Consider the following 14,151-nt stretch of genomic DNA (forward strand, 5'->3'; position numbering starts at 1 on the left):
GGGGCTGTGGCCCCCCAGCTGTCTCACTCTCTGACATGCCCTGCGTATAGGACCTCTGTGAGATCCGTGCTTGATGCCCCCCATTCTCTGTGCCGGGGGTGTGGAGGGGCTGTGGCCCCCCAGCTGTCTCACTCTCTGACATGCCCTGCGTATAGGACCTCTGTGAGATCCGTGCTTGATGCCCCCCCATTCTCTGTGCCGGGGGTGTGTAGGGGCTGTGGCCCCCCAGCTGTCTCACTCTCTGACATGCCCTGCGTATAGGACCTCTGTGAGTACCGTGCTTGATGCCCCCCATTCTCTGTGCCGGGGGTGTGTAGGGGCTGTGGCCCCCCAGCTGTCTCACTCTCTGACATGCCCTGCGTATAGGACCTCTGTGAGATCCGTGCTTGATGCCCCCCATTCTCTGTGCCGGGGGTGTGTAGGGGCTGTGGCCCCCCAGCTGTCTCACTCTCTGACATGCCCTGCGTATAGGACCTCTGTGAGATCCGTGCTTGATGCCCCCCATTCTCTGTGCCGGGGGTGTGTAGGGGCTGTGGCCCCCCAGCTGTCTCACTCTCTGACATGCCCTGCGTATAGGACCTCTGTGAGATCCGTGCTTGATGCCCCCCATTCTCTGTGCCGGGGGTGAGTAGCCCCCCAGCTGTCTTACTCTCTGACATGCCCTGCGTATAGGACCTCTGTGAGATCCGTGCTTAATGCCCCCCATTCTCTGCACTGCAGGTGGTCTATAAGAATAACGACATCCGCTTGGAGCTTTCGCGATTGGCAAGAATTGGAGACACAAAAATGAAGATCTATGGAGATGTGGTCTTTAAGTGTGAGAACGTGGCTACTTTGGACCCCATCAGCTTCGAGAGCCCAGAGGCCTTCATCAGCTTACCCAAGTGGAACACTAAGCGCATGGGCTCCATATCCTTCGATTTCCGCACCACGGAACCCAATGGCCTCATCCTCTTCACACATGGAAAGCCGCAGGACAGGAAGGACGTGCGGAGCCAGAAGAATACCAAAGTGGACTTCTTTGCGGTGGAGTTGTTGGATGGTCATCTGTACCTCCTGCTAGACATGGGCTCAGGGACAATAAAGGTAAAAGCCACCAGCAAAAAGGCCAACGATGGCGAGTGGTGTCATGTGGACATCCAGCGGGATGGACGCTCAGGTAGGTGATCCGCTACTGTACCCCCTGATTTTTATGCTATCACCTGATTGTGTGTATATAGTGTGTATATGTACGGATTACTGTGCAAACGTTCTAGGCAGGTAAGAGTTCATTGTCCGGCTGCAGAATCAATGTGGAGCCAATCAGACGTCTCCCTGATGGTATCACATGATGGAGAAGGTCAGATAATCGCTTATATGGTAAAGGAAGCGCTCGGCTGAGCCCCTCAGTGCTCTGGAGTGCGGCCCCCCGTGTACGACGTGAACCAATGTTCTGTAATCCAGAGTCTGTGCTCGGCTGAGCCCCTCAGTGCTCTGGAGTGCGGCCCCCCGTGTACGACGTGAACCAATGTTCTGTATTCCAGAGTCTGTGCTCGGCTGAGCCCCTCCGTGCTCTGGAGTGCGGCCCCCCGTGTACGACATGAACCAATGTTCTGTAATCCGGAGTCTGTGCTCGGCTGAGCCCCTCAGTGCTCTGGAGTGCGGCCCCCCGTGTACGACGTGAACCAATGTTCTGTAATCCGGAGTCTGTGCTCGGCTGAGCCCCTCAGTGCTCTGTAGTGCGGCCCCCCGTGTACGACGTGAACCAGTGTTCTGTAATCCGGAGTCTGTGCTCGGCTGAGCCCCTCAGTGCTCTGGAGTGCGGCCCCCCGTGTACGACGTGAACCAATGTTCTGTAATCCGGAGTCTGTGCTCGGCTGAGCCCCTCAGTGCTCTGGAGTGCGGCCCCCCGTGTACGACGTGAACCAATGTTCTGTAATCCAGAGTCTGTGCTCGGCTGAGCCCCTCAGTGCTCTGGAGTGCGGCCCCCCGTGTACGACGTGAACCAATGTTCTGTAATCCAGAGTTTGTGCTCGGCTGAGCCCCTCAGTGCTCTGGAGTGCGGCCCCCCGTGTACGACGTGAACCAATGTTCTGTAATCCAGAGTTTGTGCTCGGCTGAGCCCCTCAGTGCTCTGGAGTGCGGCCCCCCGTGTATGACGTGAGTTTCCTCTCGTTTTTTCGGTGAAATCATTGAATGATGAATAATCTCCATTTATATCACACATTTTTGGAGTTGAACACAGTTTGTTGCTCGATGTAGACGCGTTTCTGGACTCGGTGTTCGGCCGCTCAGCACATTCACATCACACAATCATCAGGGGCGATGTGACGGAGGATCGGGCGGTGTGCCGGAGGATCGGGCGGTGTGCCGGAGGATCGGGCGATGTGCCGGAGGATCGGGCGATGTGCCGGAGGATCGGGCGGTGTGCCGGAGGATCGGGCGGTGTGCCGGAGGATCGGGCGATGTGACGGAGGATCGGGCGGTGTGACGGAGGATCGGGCGGTGTGACGGAGGATCGGGCGATGTGACGGAGGATCGGGCGATGTGCCGGAGGATCGGCCGGTGTAAATGCCACCTAAAGTATCTGCTGCGATTTCACAGCATTGGTGAGACCAAGAAACCAACATCACGGAGGATCGGAGACGCAGTGATCGGCCAAGGAAACCTAGTGCAGCAATGACCGGTGTTCTACATCGGAGGATGTCCATCAGCTCAGACCTGGTAGAGGCCAGAGGGACCAGCTGCACTATCTACTGTCCAGAGAAGTGCACTCACAAGTCGTTTTCATGGAAGAGTTATGGCCGGAATCCCAGACCTCATGCCTGCGACTCCGCTATGCAGGAAAACATAAGAACTAGGAGGGGCAGAAAGTATTAGTAGGTGTCGGGACAGAGGAGTAAAGTGAGACATATTCTGCTGTAACGGGCAGGAGCGGTAAGGCGGGAGGAGGGTCCGCGGGAGCAATGAGGCGGGCGAAGGGTCCGCGGGAGCAGTGAGGCGGGCGGAGGGTCCACGGGAGCAGTGAGGCGAGAGAAGGGTCCGCGGGAGCAGTGAGGCGGGCGGAGGGTCCGCGAGAGCGGTGAGGCGGGCATAGGGTCCGCGAGAGCGGTCAGGCGGGCGTAGGGTCCGCGAGAGCGGTGAGGCGGGCGTAGGGTCCGCGAGAGCGGTGAGGCGGGCGGAGGGTCCGCGAGAGCGGTGAGGCGGGCGGAGGGTCCGCGAGAGCGGTGAGGCGGGCGGAGGGTCCGCGAGAGCGGTGAGGCGGGCGGAGGGTCCGCGAGAGCGGTGAGGCGTGCGGAGGGTCCGCGAGAGCGGTGAGGCGGGCGGAGGGTCCGCGAGAGCGGTGAGGCGGGCGGAGGGTCCGCGAGAGCGGTGAGGCGGGCGGAGGGTCCGCGAGAGCGGTGAGGCGGGCGGAGGGTCCGCGAGAGCGGTGAGGCGGGCGGAGGGTCCGCGGGATTTCTAAGGCGGGCGGAGGGTCCGCGGAATTTCTGAGGCGGGCGGAGGGTCGGCGGGATTTGTGAGGCGGGCGGAGGGTCGGCGGGATTTGGGAGGCGGGCGGAGGGTCGGCGGGATTTGGGAGGCGGGCGGAGGGTCGGCGGGAGCAGTGAAGCGGGAAGAGGGTCCGCGGGAAGAGGGTCCGTGGGAGGAGGGTGCGCGGGACCAGTGAGGCGGGAGGAGGGTGCGCGGGACCAGTGAGGCGGGAGGAGGGTGCGCGGGACCAGTGAGGCGGGAGGAGGGTGCGCAGGTTTGTGGCTGAATTTCAGAAGATGGACTTGTGGATTTGATCCGGATTAATGGTGTCCTCAATGCTGACAAGTCCAGGCAAACACTTCTCTATCATGTGATGCCATCTCTTCATCCTGCTACTTCATATTCCGGACCCCCTGTAATGTACCCTATTTCTAGATGTATGTACCGCTCTATAGGTGGGCTCCGGGTGGAGGCTAGCACATCTGCATGGGATGGTCCTGCTTACCTGTCTTCTTGAGGAGGCAGCAGAGACGGAGGCTCTACAATTCCCCCACCTCCCCGAAGCGTTAACCTTTCTATTGAAAACCCTCTTGACATTTAAGACGTGTGGAGATTGTTCCTTCTCAGTCATTAAGATTGATTGAATTATCCCTGCACAAGGCGGGGGTGTAGATCCACTGAGGAGGTTACGAATCCTTAGACGTAGGTCGGCTCCTGGCGCTGAGACCCTTCCTCCTTGTTTGTCTGGAGGACGTTGACTATGTAGACCCTTCAATACTCCGTTGCTGGCAGACCCCTCTCATTGTCCTTTTCTTTCTTTCTTGCAGGTTGCTGAACGGTTTACCTTTCCTTCTTCTGACCGGTGACTTCTGTGCTTTCCTTTGCAGGCACTATCTCTGTTAATAGCAAACGCACTCCGTTCACTGCCAGTGGTGAGAGCGAGATTCTGGACTTGGAAGGGGACATGTATTTGGGGGGTCTTCCAGAGAACCGGGCTGGGCTTATCTTGCCTACTGAACTGTGGACGGCCATGCTGAACTATGGTTATGTTGGCTGCATTCGTGACCTGTTCATCGATGGACGCAGTAAGAATATTCGGCAGCTGGCGGAGGCTCAGAATGCGGCCAGCGTGAAGTCGTCTTGCTCCCGAATGAGCGGCAAACAGTGCGATAGTTACCCCTGTAAGAACAATGCTGGCTGCCGAGACGGCTGGAACCGCTTTGTGTGTGATTGTACGGGCACAGGACACTGGGGAAGAACCTGTGAGCGAGGTGAGAAAGTCCCAGACAAGTAGCCTATATATTACTGTATGGCACACTGCATAGAGCAACCCACCAGGTGATACCGCAGTATGGCTCATCCTCCAAACCACCGATGTGGCGGGATAATGGCCTTCTAATAGACCCCCTCTTTCAATTCCTCATCCACTTCTAGCTCTCTACTTACTGTCAGTACACGGGCAGTCATGCCCTCGGTGAGGAAACATAAGAGTTATTGGATATAGCTATACAATAATGAGGATGATGGTGAAGGTCCATAATCGGGGAGACATCACCTGTAAAGTGTATGTGATTGTTCTGACCCTGGGAAGTGGAATTTACACTTCAGGTCATGACTCTGATCAGATGACATCAGCTGTATAATCTGGGAAAACATGTCGGATAACACATCCCTCCTCGCCCCATGATGGTCACACTCTCCTCCAGGGGTGACCGAGAGCAAATACTAATCCTCGCCAGTACTGGTCCCACCCTCCTATGGGGGTGACCAGAGCAGATACTGATCCTGGCCAGTGCTGGTCCTGCTCTCCTCTAGTGGTGACCGAGAGCAGATACTGATCTTGGCCAGTGCTGGTCCTGCTCTCCTCTAGTGGTGACCGACAGCAGATACTGATCCTGTCCAGTGCTAGTCCCGCTCTCCTCTAGTGGTGACCGAGAGCAGATACTGATCCTGGCCAGTGCTGGTCCTGCTCTCCTCTAGTGGTGACCGAGAGCAGATACTGATCCTCGCCAGTACTGGTCCCATCCTCCTCCAGGGGTGACCGAGAGCAGATACTGATCCTGGCCAGTGCAGGTCCTGCTCTCCTCTAGTGGTGACCGACAGCAGATACTGATCCTGTCCAGTGCTAGTCCCGCTCTCCTCTAGTGGTGACCGAGAGCAGATACTGATCCTGGCCAGTGCTGGTCCCGCTCTCCTCTAGTGGTGACCGAGAGCAGATACTGATCCTCCCCAGTACTGGTCCCACCCTCCTCCAGGGGTGACCGAGAGCAGATACTGATCCTGGCCAGTGCTGGTCCCGATCTCCTCCGGGGGTGACCGAAAGCAGATACTGATCCTGGCCAGTGGTGGTCCTGCTCTCCTCTAGTGGTGACCGAGAGCAGATACTGATCCTGGCCAGTGCTAGTCCCGCTCTCCTCCGGGAGTGACCGAGAGCAAATACTGATCCTGGCCAGTGCTAGCACCGCTCTCCTCTAGTGGTGACCAAGAGCAGATACTGATCCTGGCCAGTGCTGGTCCCGCTCTCCTCCGGGGGTGACCGAGAGAAGATACTGATCCTGGCCAGTGCTGGTCCTGCTCTCCTCTAGTGGTGACCGAGAGCAAATACTGATCCTGGCCAGTGCTGGTCCTGCTCTCCTCTAGTGGTGACCGAGAGCAGATACTGATCCTGGCCAATGCTGGTCCCGCTTTCCTCCGGGAGTGACCGAGAGCAGATACTGATCCTGGCCAGTGCTGGTCCCGCTCTCCTCCGGGAGTGACCGAGAACAGATACTGATCCTGGCCAGTGCTGGTCCCGCTCTCCTTCGGGAGTGACCGAGAGCAGATACTGATCCTGGCCAGTGCTAGTCCCGCTCTCCTCTAGTGGTGACCAAGAGCAGATACTGATCCTGGCCAGTGCTGGTCCCGCTCTCCTCCGGGGGTGACCGAGAGAAGATACTGATCCTGGCCAGTGCTGGTCCTGCTCTCCTCTAGTGGTGACCGAGAGCAAATACTGATCCTGGCCAGTGCTGGTCCTGCTCTCCTCTAGTGGTGACCGAGAGCAGATACTGATCCTGGCCAATGCTGGTCCCGCTTTCCTCCGGGAGTGACCGAGAGCAGATACTGATCCTGGCCAGTGCTGGTCCCGCTCTCCTCCGGGAGTGACCGAGAACAGATACTGATCCTGGCCAGTGCTGGTCCCGCTCTCCTTCGGGAGTGACCGAGAGCAGATACTGATCCTGGCCAGTGCTAGTCCCGCTCTCCTCTAGTGGTGACCGAGAGCAGATACTGATCCTGGCCAATGCTGGTCCCGCTCTCCTCCGGGAGTGACCGAGAGCAGATACTGATCCTGGCCAGTGCTGGTCCCACTCTCCTTCGGGAGTGACCGAGAGCAGATACTGATCCTGGCCAGTGCTAGTCCCGCTCTCCTCTAGTGGTGACCGAGAGCAGATACTGATCCTGGCCAGTGCTGGTCCCGCTCTCCTCCGGGAGTGACCGAGAGCAGATACTGATCCTGTCCAGTGCTGGTCCCGCCCTCCTCCGGGGGTGACCGAGAGAAGATACTGATCCTGGCCAGTGCTGGTCCTGCTCTCCTCTAGTGGTGACCGAGAGCAAATACTGATCCTGGCCAGTGCAAGTCCCGCTCACCTCCGGGAGTGAGCGAGAGCAGATACTGATCCTGGCCAGTGCTGGTCCCGCCCTCCTCCGGGGGTGACCGAGAGCAGATACTGATCCTGGCCAGTGCTGGTCCTGCTCTCCTCTAGTGGTGACCGAGAGCAGATACTGATCCTGGCCAATGCTGGTCCCGCTTTCCTCCGGGAGTGACCGAGAGCAGATACTGATCCTGGCCAGTGCTGGTCCCGCTCTCCTCCGGGAGTGACCGAGAACAGATACTGATCCTGGCCAGTGCTGGTCCCGCTCTCCTTCGGGAGTGACCGAGAGCAGATACTGATCCTGGCCAGTGCTAGTCCCGCTCTCCTCTAGTGGTGACCGAGAGCAGATACTGATCCTGGCCAATGCTGGTCCCGCTCTCCTCCGGGAGTGACCGAGAGCAGATACTGATCCTGGCCAGTGCTGGTCCCACTCTCCTTCGGGAGTGACCGAGAGCAGATACTGATCCTGGCCAGTGCTAGTCCCGCTCTCCTCTAGTGGTGACCGAGAGCAGATACTGATCCTGGCCAATGCTGGTCCCGCTCTCCTCCGGGAGTGACCGAGAGCAGATACTGATCCTGGCCAGTGCTGGTCCCACTCTCCTCCCGGGGTAACTGAGAGCAGGTACTGATCCTGCCCAGTGCTGGTCCCGTTCTCCTCCGGGGGTAACAGAGCAGATACTGATCCTGGCCAGTGCTATTCCCGCTCTCCTCCCGGGTAACTGAGAGCATATACTGATCCTGCCCAGTGCTGGTCCCGTTCTCCTCCGGGGGTAACAGAGCAGATACTGATCCTGGCCAGTGCTGGTCCCGTTCTCCTCCGGGGGTAACAGAGCAGATACTGATCCTGCCCAGTGCTGGTCCCGTTCTCCTCCGGGGGTAACAGAGCAGATACTGATCCTGGCCAGTGCTGGTCCCGTTCTCCTCCGGGGGTAACAGAGCAGATACTGATCCTGGCCAGTGCTGGTCCCGCTCTCCTCCCGGGGTAACTGAGAGCAGATACTGATCCTGGCCAGTGCTGGTCCTGTTCTCCTCCGGGGGTAACAGAGCAGATACTGATCCTGGCCAGTGCTGGTCCGTTCTCCTCCGGGGGTAACAGAGCAGATACTGATCCTGCCCAGTGCTGGTCCCGTTCTCCTCCGGGGGTAACAGAGCAGATACTGATCCTGGCCAGTGCTGGTCCCGTTCTCCTCCGGGGGTAACAGAGCAGATACTGATCCTGGCCAGTGCTGGTCCCACTCTCCTCCCAGAGTAACAGAGCAGATACTCATCCTGGCCAGTGCTGGTCCCGTTCTCCTCCGGGGGTAACAGAGCAGATACTGATCCTGGCCAGTGCTGGTCCCACTCTCCTCCGGGGGTAACAGAGCAGATACTGATCCTGGCCAGTGCTGGTCCCACTCTCCTCCCGGAGTAACAGAGCAGATACTCATCCTGGCCAGTGCTGGTCCCACTCTCCTCCCAGAGTAACAGAGCAGATACTCATCCTGGCCAGTGCTGGTCCCGTTCTCCTCCGGGGGTAACAGAGCAGATACTGATCCTGGCCAGTGCTGGTCCCACTCTCCTCCGGGGGTAACAGAGCAGATACTGATCCTGGCCAGTGCTGGTCCCACTCTCCTCCCGGAGTAACAGAGCAGATACTGATCCTGGCCAGTGCTGGTCCCACTCTCCTCCCAGAGTAACAGAGCAGATACTCATCCTGGCCAGTGCTGGTCCCGTTCTCCTCCGGGGGTAACAGAGCAGATACTGATCCTGGCCAGTGCTGGTCCCGTTCTCCTCGGGGGTAACAGAGCAGATACTGATCCTGCCCAGTGCTGGTCCCGTTCTCCTCCGGGGGTAACAGAGCAGATACTGATCCTGCCCAGTGCTGATCCCGTTCTCCTCCGGGGGTAACAGAGCAGATACTGATCCTGGCCAGTGCTGGTCCCGCTCTCCTCCGGGGGTAACAGAGCAGATACTGATCCTGGCCAGTGCTGGTCCGTTCTCCTCCGGGGGTAACAGAGCAGATACTGATCCTGGCCAGTGCTGGTCCCGTTCTCCTCCGGGGGTAACAGAGCAGATACTCATCCTGGCCGGTGCTGGTCCCGCTCTCCTCCCGGGGTCACAGAGCAGATACTGATTCTTGTTTTAAATCCGGTTCATTTTTATTTAACAGCAAAATTATACAACACATAAAATAATTCCCTCCATAGAAATATCACAGAAAGGGAAAAAAACCTTTAGTCAATAAGAAAAACCACACAAATAACATAATAAACAATGCACCCGCAGTCCACGTCTCATTTCAATATGGGTCTCAAAGTGCATATTATTTCCCAATATATTCTCCATAGTATAGCTTACCCAGCATCATTATGACATTATATATATATATATATACACACATATACATACACGCACGCACGCACGCACACACATATACATACACACACATATACATGCACACACATATACATGCACACACATATACATGCACACACATATACATGCACACACATATACATACACGCACGCACGCACACACATATACATGCACACACATATACATACACGCACGCACGCACGCACACACATATACATGCACACACATATACATGCACACACATATACATGCACACACATTCCAGCAGTACGCATATCACCCTATTTGAGGAATTTGTTAACCGGTTAGAAGGAGAAGGACCTGGTCGCCCGCACTGTCCTGCAGTAACGCCGAGGAGGGAAGGCCTGGGGTATCCAACCATGCCCCCCAGATCTTATAGAACTTTTTCAATGCATTTCTTTTAAGGTATACTCCTCTCTCCAGTCGAAGTATAGCATTTACTCTTTCCCTAAAATCCCCGATGACCGGAGGCGCTGGGTCCAACCAGTGGTAGGCCAACAGTTTCCTAGCCTGGTACAAGAGACGTGTAATACCGACCATTACCGGCGAACTCAAGTCCACCCCCCCTTCCCGTAGACCCAGGATACATATAATAGGTCTTGGCTGTAGACGGATATTGAAAACTTGTCTAACCAATTCTAGTACTGCCCTCCAGTAATCTTCAATGTTCCCACAGGACCACATCATATGCATCAGATTAGCACCTTCCTGTCCGCACCTAGGACACAGATCATCCATCCTAACTCCCATCTTATGCAATAGACTAGGTGTCCTATATACTCTATGTAACAGGAATAGCTGTGACAGTCGTTGGCCTTCAGATACAGCAAGGCTTGGAGTCTGAGACAGGACCTCACCCCACTGTTCCTCTGTCATAGGGCCTAGGTCCCTCTCCCACTTCTCTCTAGCCTGCAAAGAGAATTTGTCGAGGTGTCTAGATAACATCACTGTATACAACCTAGAAATAATACCATAGGAGCGATCAGATGTCAACAAATCAGTAAGAGTGTGATTCCGCTCTATCCTAATGTCCATACGACGTGTCTGTGTCTCATAGGCATGACGGAGCTGCAGGTATTGGTAAAAGGAACTGTGCGGTATCCCAAACTCAGCTTGAAGCTGGTCAAATCTTTTAAGTATATTATTCTGAAGAATCTGAGACACCTGATGCACCCCCCTGCTCACCCACATTCTCCAACCCGGGAGTCTCTGCAGCTCCGCCAGTCCACGATTATGCCATAAGGGCCAGTACTCAGTCATTCCTGATATTCCCAGCAACTGCTTCCCTCTATCCCACACCTTGTACATCAATGATAATGTTGGATATAATGTTCCTCCTCTGGGTGAGTATCCTGCGTCCAAAAAAGCCACTGGGTATCCCCATTCTGCAAGGCCCCTCACCAATTTGCCCCAGCGTCATATGCCTCATCCTTTCCCCACCCCCTGAAGTGCTGCATCTGTGCCGCAACATAATAAACCCACGGGTTGGGGACTGCCAGACCCCCAAGCAGATACTGATTCTGCCCAGTGCTGGTCCTGCTCCCCTCCTGGGGTAACAGAGAGCAGATACTGATCCTCGCCAGTGCTGGTCCCGCTCTCCTCCCGGGGTAACAGAGCAGATACTGATCCTGGCCAGTGCTGGTCCCGCTCTCCTCCCGGGGTAACAGAGCAGATACTGATCCTGGCCGGTGCTGGTCGTGCTCTCCTCCCGAAGTAACAGAGCAGATACTGATCCTGGCCGGTGCTGGTCCCACTCCTGTCTTCTCCTTTCAGGATTTCCTACTAGACAAGTGCTTCTCATATTGTTTCCAAATCCTCCCTCTTGGGGTGAAGAGTTCTTGTGTTAAGTGCCGCTCTCCCCAGACCCTCTCCAGCACAGTCCTTGCACAGTGTCCAGAGACCACGGATCCTGATGGCGCGCCCTCCCGTCAGAGCCCCCGCGGCTGGAGGACTGGATCATTGGTCTCTAGGATGATGGGTGTGTTAGACATCCTGACTGATGCTGGCAGCCATCACTATACCCGTAGAAGCAGCCACTCCGCTTTCCACACCCCCTGAACGTCGGTACTGCATGACATTGCTATGTTCTGTCCTGCTCTTCATGTACCAGGCAGCTCAGGATGCACACAGCTGTAATGCACAGGGCTAATGGAATTTTGAACTAATGGTATTATGGACGGTGGGATGGGAGATTATTGGGGGAGTAGTAGTAGTAGAGGGGACGATTGGATTATTTGTGCTGACGGAGCGTCAGTCTTTATTCTGCAGCTTTTCTTCAAGGATTCGCTTTGTCTGTGATTTCTGGGGCTGGATGACCTCATCCGTTGTGGCTATGAGTGGTGGATGCATTGCTCCCCCTAGTGGTGTCGGCGCCTCTGTGCTGTGTTGGGATCAGACCTCACTCTGCAGGGTACTTAGCTTGTTAGTAATGAGCACATAACGATGCGTAATGCTCACTTATCACAAGTGGTCACAGGACAGCGCCATCCTCCCACCTTCCAGAATAAATTCTCCCTATTCACAGACTGACTCCTATTAACAGCCCCTCTTATAGCATCTCATCACCAGCTGTGGCCTCTCATTAATTCACTACCTGCCATAGGAAGAGAGGAGTATCACTGAGCGTCTGCTGCAAACAAGAGTAGCGAGCGTCTGCTGCAGGAAGAGAGGAGTAGCACTGAGCGTCTGCTGCAGGAAGAGAGTAGCACTGAGCGTCTGCTGCAGGAAGAGAGAAGTACTGAGCGTCTGCTGCAGGAAGAGAGGAGTATCACTGAGCGTCTGCTGCAAGACGAGAGTAGTGAGCGTCTGCTGCAGGAAGAGAGGAGTAGCACTGAGCGTCTGCTGCAGAAGAGAGGAGTATCACTGAGCGTCTGCTGCAGGAAGAGAGAAGTACTGAGCGTCTGCTGCAGAAGAGAGGAGTATCACTGAGCGTCTACTGTAGAAAGAGAGTAGTACTGAGCATCTGCTGTAGGAAGAGAGAAGTACTGAGCGTCTGCTGCAGGACGAGAGAAGTATCACTGAGCGTCTGCTGCAGGAAGAGAGAAGTACTGAGCGTCTGCTGCAGGAAGAGAGGAGTATCACTGAGCGTCTACTGTAGAAAGAGAGTAGTACTGAGCATCTGCTGTAGGAAGAGAGAAGTACTGAGCGTCTGCTGCAGGAAGAGAGAAGTATCACTGAGCGTCTGCTGCAGGAAGAGAGGAGTACTGATCGTCTGCTGCAGGAAGAGAGGAGTATCACTGAGCGTCTGCTGCAGGAAGAGGAAAGTACTGAGCGTCTGCTGCAGGAAGAGAGAAGTATCACTGAGCGTCTGCTGCAGGAAGAGAGAAGTACTGAGCGTCTGCTGCAGGAAGAGAGAAGTACTGATCGTCTGCTGCAGGAAGAGAGGAGTATCACTGAGCGTCTGCTGCAGGAAGAGGAAAGTACTGAGCGTCTGCTGCAGGAAGAGAGAAGTATCACTGAGCGTCTGCTGCAGGAAGAGAGAAGTACTGAGCGTCTGCTGCAGGAAGAGAGAAGTACTGATCGTCTGCTGCAGGAAGAGAGGAGTATCACTGAGCGTCTGCTGCAAGACGATAGTAGTGAGCGTCTGCTGCAGGAAGAGAGGAGTAGCACTGAGCGTCTGCTGCAGGAAGAGGAAAGTACTGAGCGTCTGCTGCAGGAAGAGGGGAGTAGCACTGAGCCTCTGCTGCAGGAAGAGAGAGTAGCACTGAGCCTCTGCTGCAGGAAGAGAGGAGTATCACTGAGCGTCTGCTGCAGGAAGAGAGGAGTATCACTGAGCGTCTACTGCAGGAAGAGAGAAGTACTGAGCGTCTGCTGCAGGAAGAGAGAAGTACTGAGCATCTGATGCAGGAAGAGAGGAGTATCACTGAGCGTCTGCTGCAAGACGAGAGTAGTGAGCGTCTGCTGCAGGAAGAGAGGAGTAGCACTGAGCGTCTGCTGCAGGAAGAGAGAAGTACTGAGCGTCTACTGCAGGAAGAGAGAAGTACTGAGCGTCTGATGCAGGAAGAGAGGAGTACCGAGCGTCTGCTGCAGGAAGAGGGAAGTATCACTGAGCGTCTGCTGCAGGAAGAGAGGAGTATCACTGAGCGTCTGCTGCAGGAAGAGAGGAGTACAAACTGAGAGTCTACTGCAGGAAGAGAGGAGTATCACTGAGCGTCTGCTGCAAGACGAGAGTAGTGAGCGTCTGCTGCAGGAAGAGAGGAGTAGCACTGAGCGTCTGCTGCAGGAAGAGAGGAGTATCACTGAGCGTCTGCTGCAGGAAGAGAGGAGTATCACTGAGCGTCTACTGTAGAAAGAGAGTAGTACTGAGCATCTGCTGTAGGAAGAGAGAAGTACTGAGCGTCTGCTGCAGGAAGAGAGGAGTATCACTGAGCGTCTGCTAAAGGAAGAGAGAAGTATCACTCAGCGTCTGCTGCAGGAAGAGAGGAGTATCACTGAGCGTCTGCTAAAGGAAGAGGGAAGTATCACTGAGCGTCTGCTGCAGGAAGAGAGGAGTATCACTGAGCGTCTGCTGCAGGAAGAGAGGAGTACAAACTGAGAGTCTGCTGCAGGAAGAGGGAAGTATCACTGAGCGTCTGCTGCAGGAAGAGAGGAGTATCACTGAGCGTCTGCTGCAGGAAGAGAGGAGTATCACTGGGCGTCTACTGCAGGAAGAGAGGAGTAGCACTGAGCGTCTGCTGCAGGAAGAGAGGAGTAGTA

At 55.7% G+C, this 14,151-nt stretch overlaps 1 protein-coding gene across 3 annotated transcripts in view; it reads left to right on the plus strand.

The window, feature by feature from the left end:
- The window catches only part of NRXN3 (neurexin 3), a 693,208-nt gene that overhangs the window by 223,073 nt on the left and 455,984 nt on the right, over positions 1-14,151 (plus strand). For all 3 annotated transcript variants that reach the window (XM_075330463.1, XM_075330464.1, XM_075330465.1), the window contains 2 exons: positions 721-1,159; positions 4,338-4,721. In XM_075330463.1, the coding sequence (XP_075186578.1) occupies positions 721-1,159; positions 4,338-4,721 (823 nt within the window). The remainder of the gene's footprint in view (positions 1-720; positions 1,160-4,337; positions 4,722-14,151) is intronic.

This window comes from Anomaloglossus baeobatrachus, chromosome 12 (assembly GCF_048569485.1).
Source record: "Anomaloglossus baeobatrachus isolate aAnoBae1 chromosome 12, aAnoBae1.hap1, whole genome shotgun sequence".
Classification (NCBI taxonomy): domain Eukaryota; kingdom Metazoa; phylum Chordata; class Amphibia; order Anura; family Aromobatidae; genus Anomaloglossus; species Anomaloglossus baeobatrachus.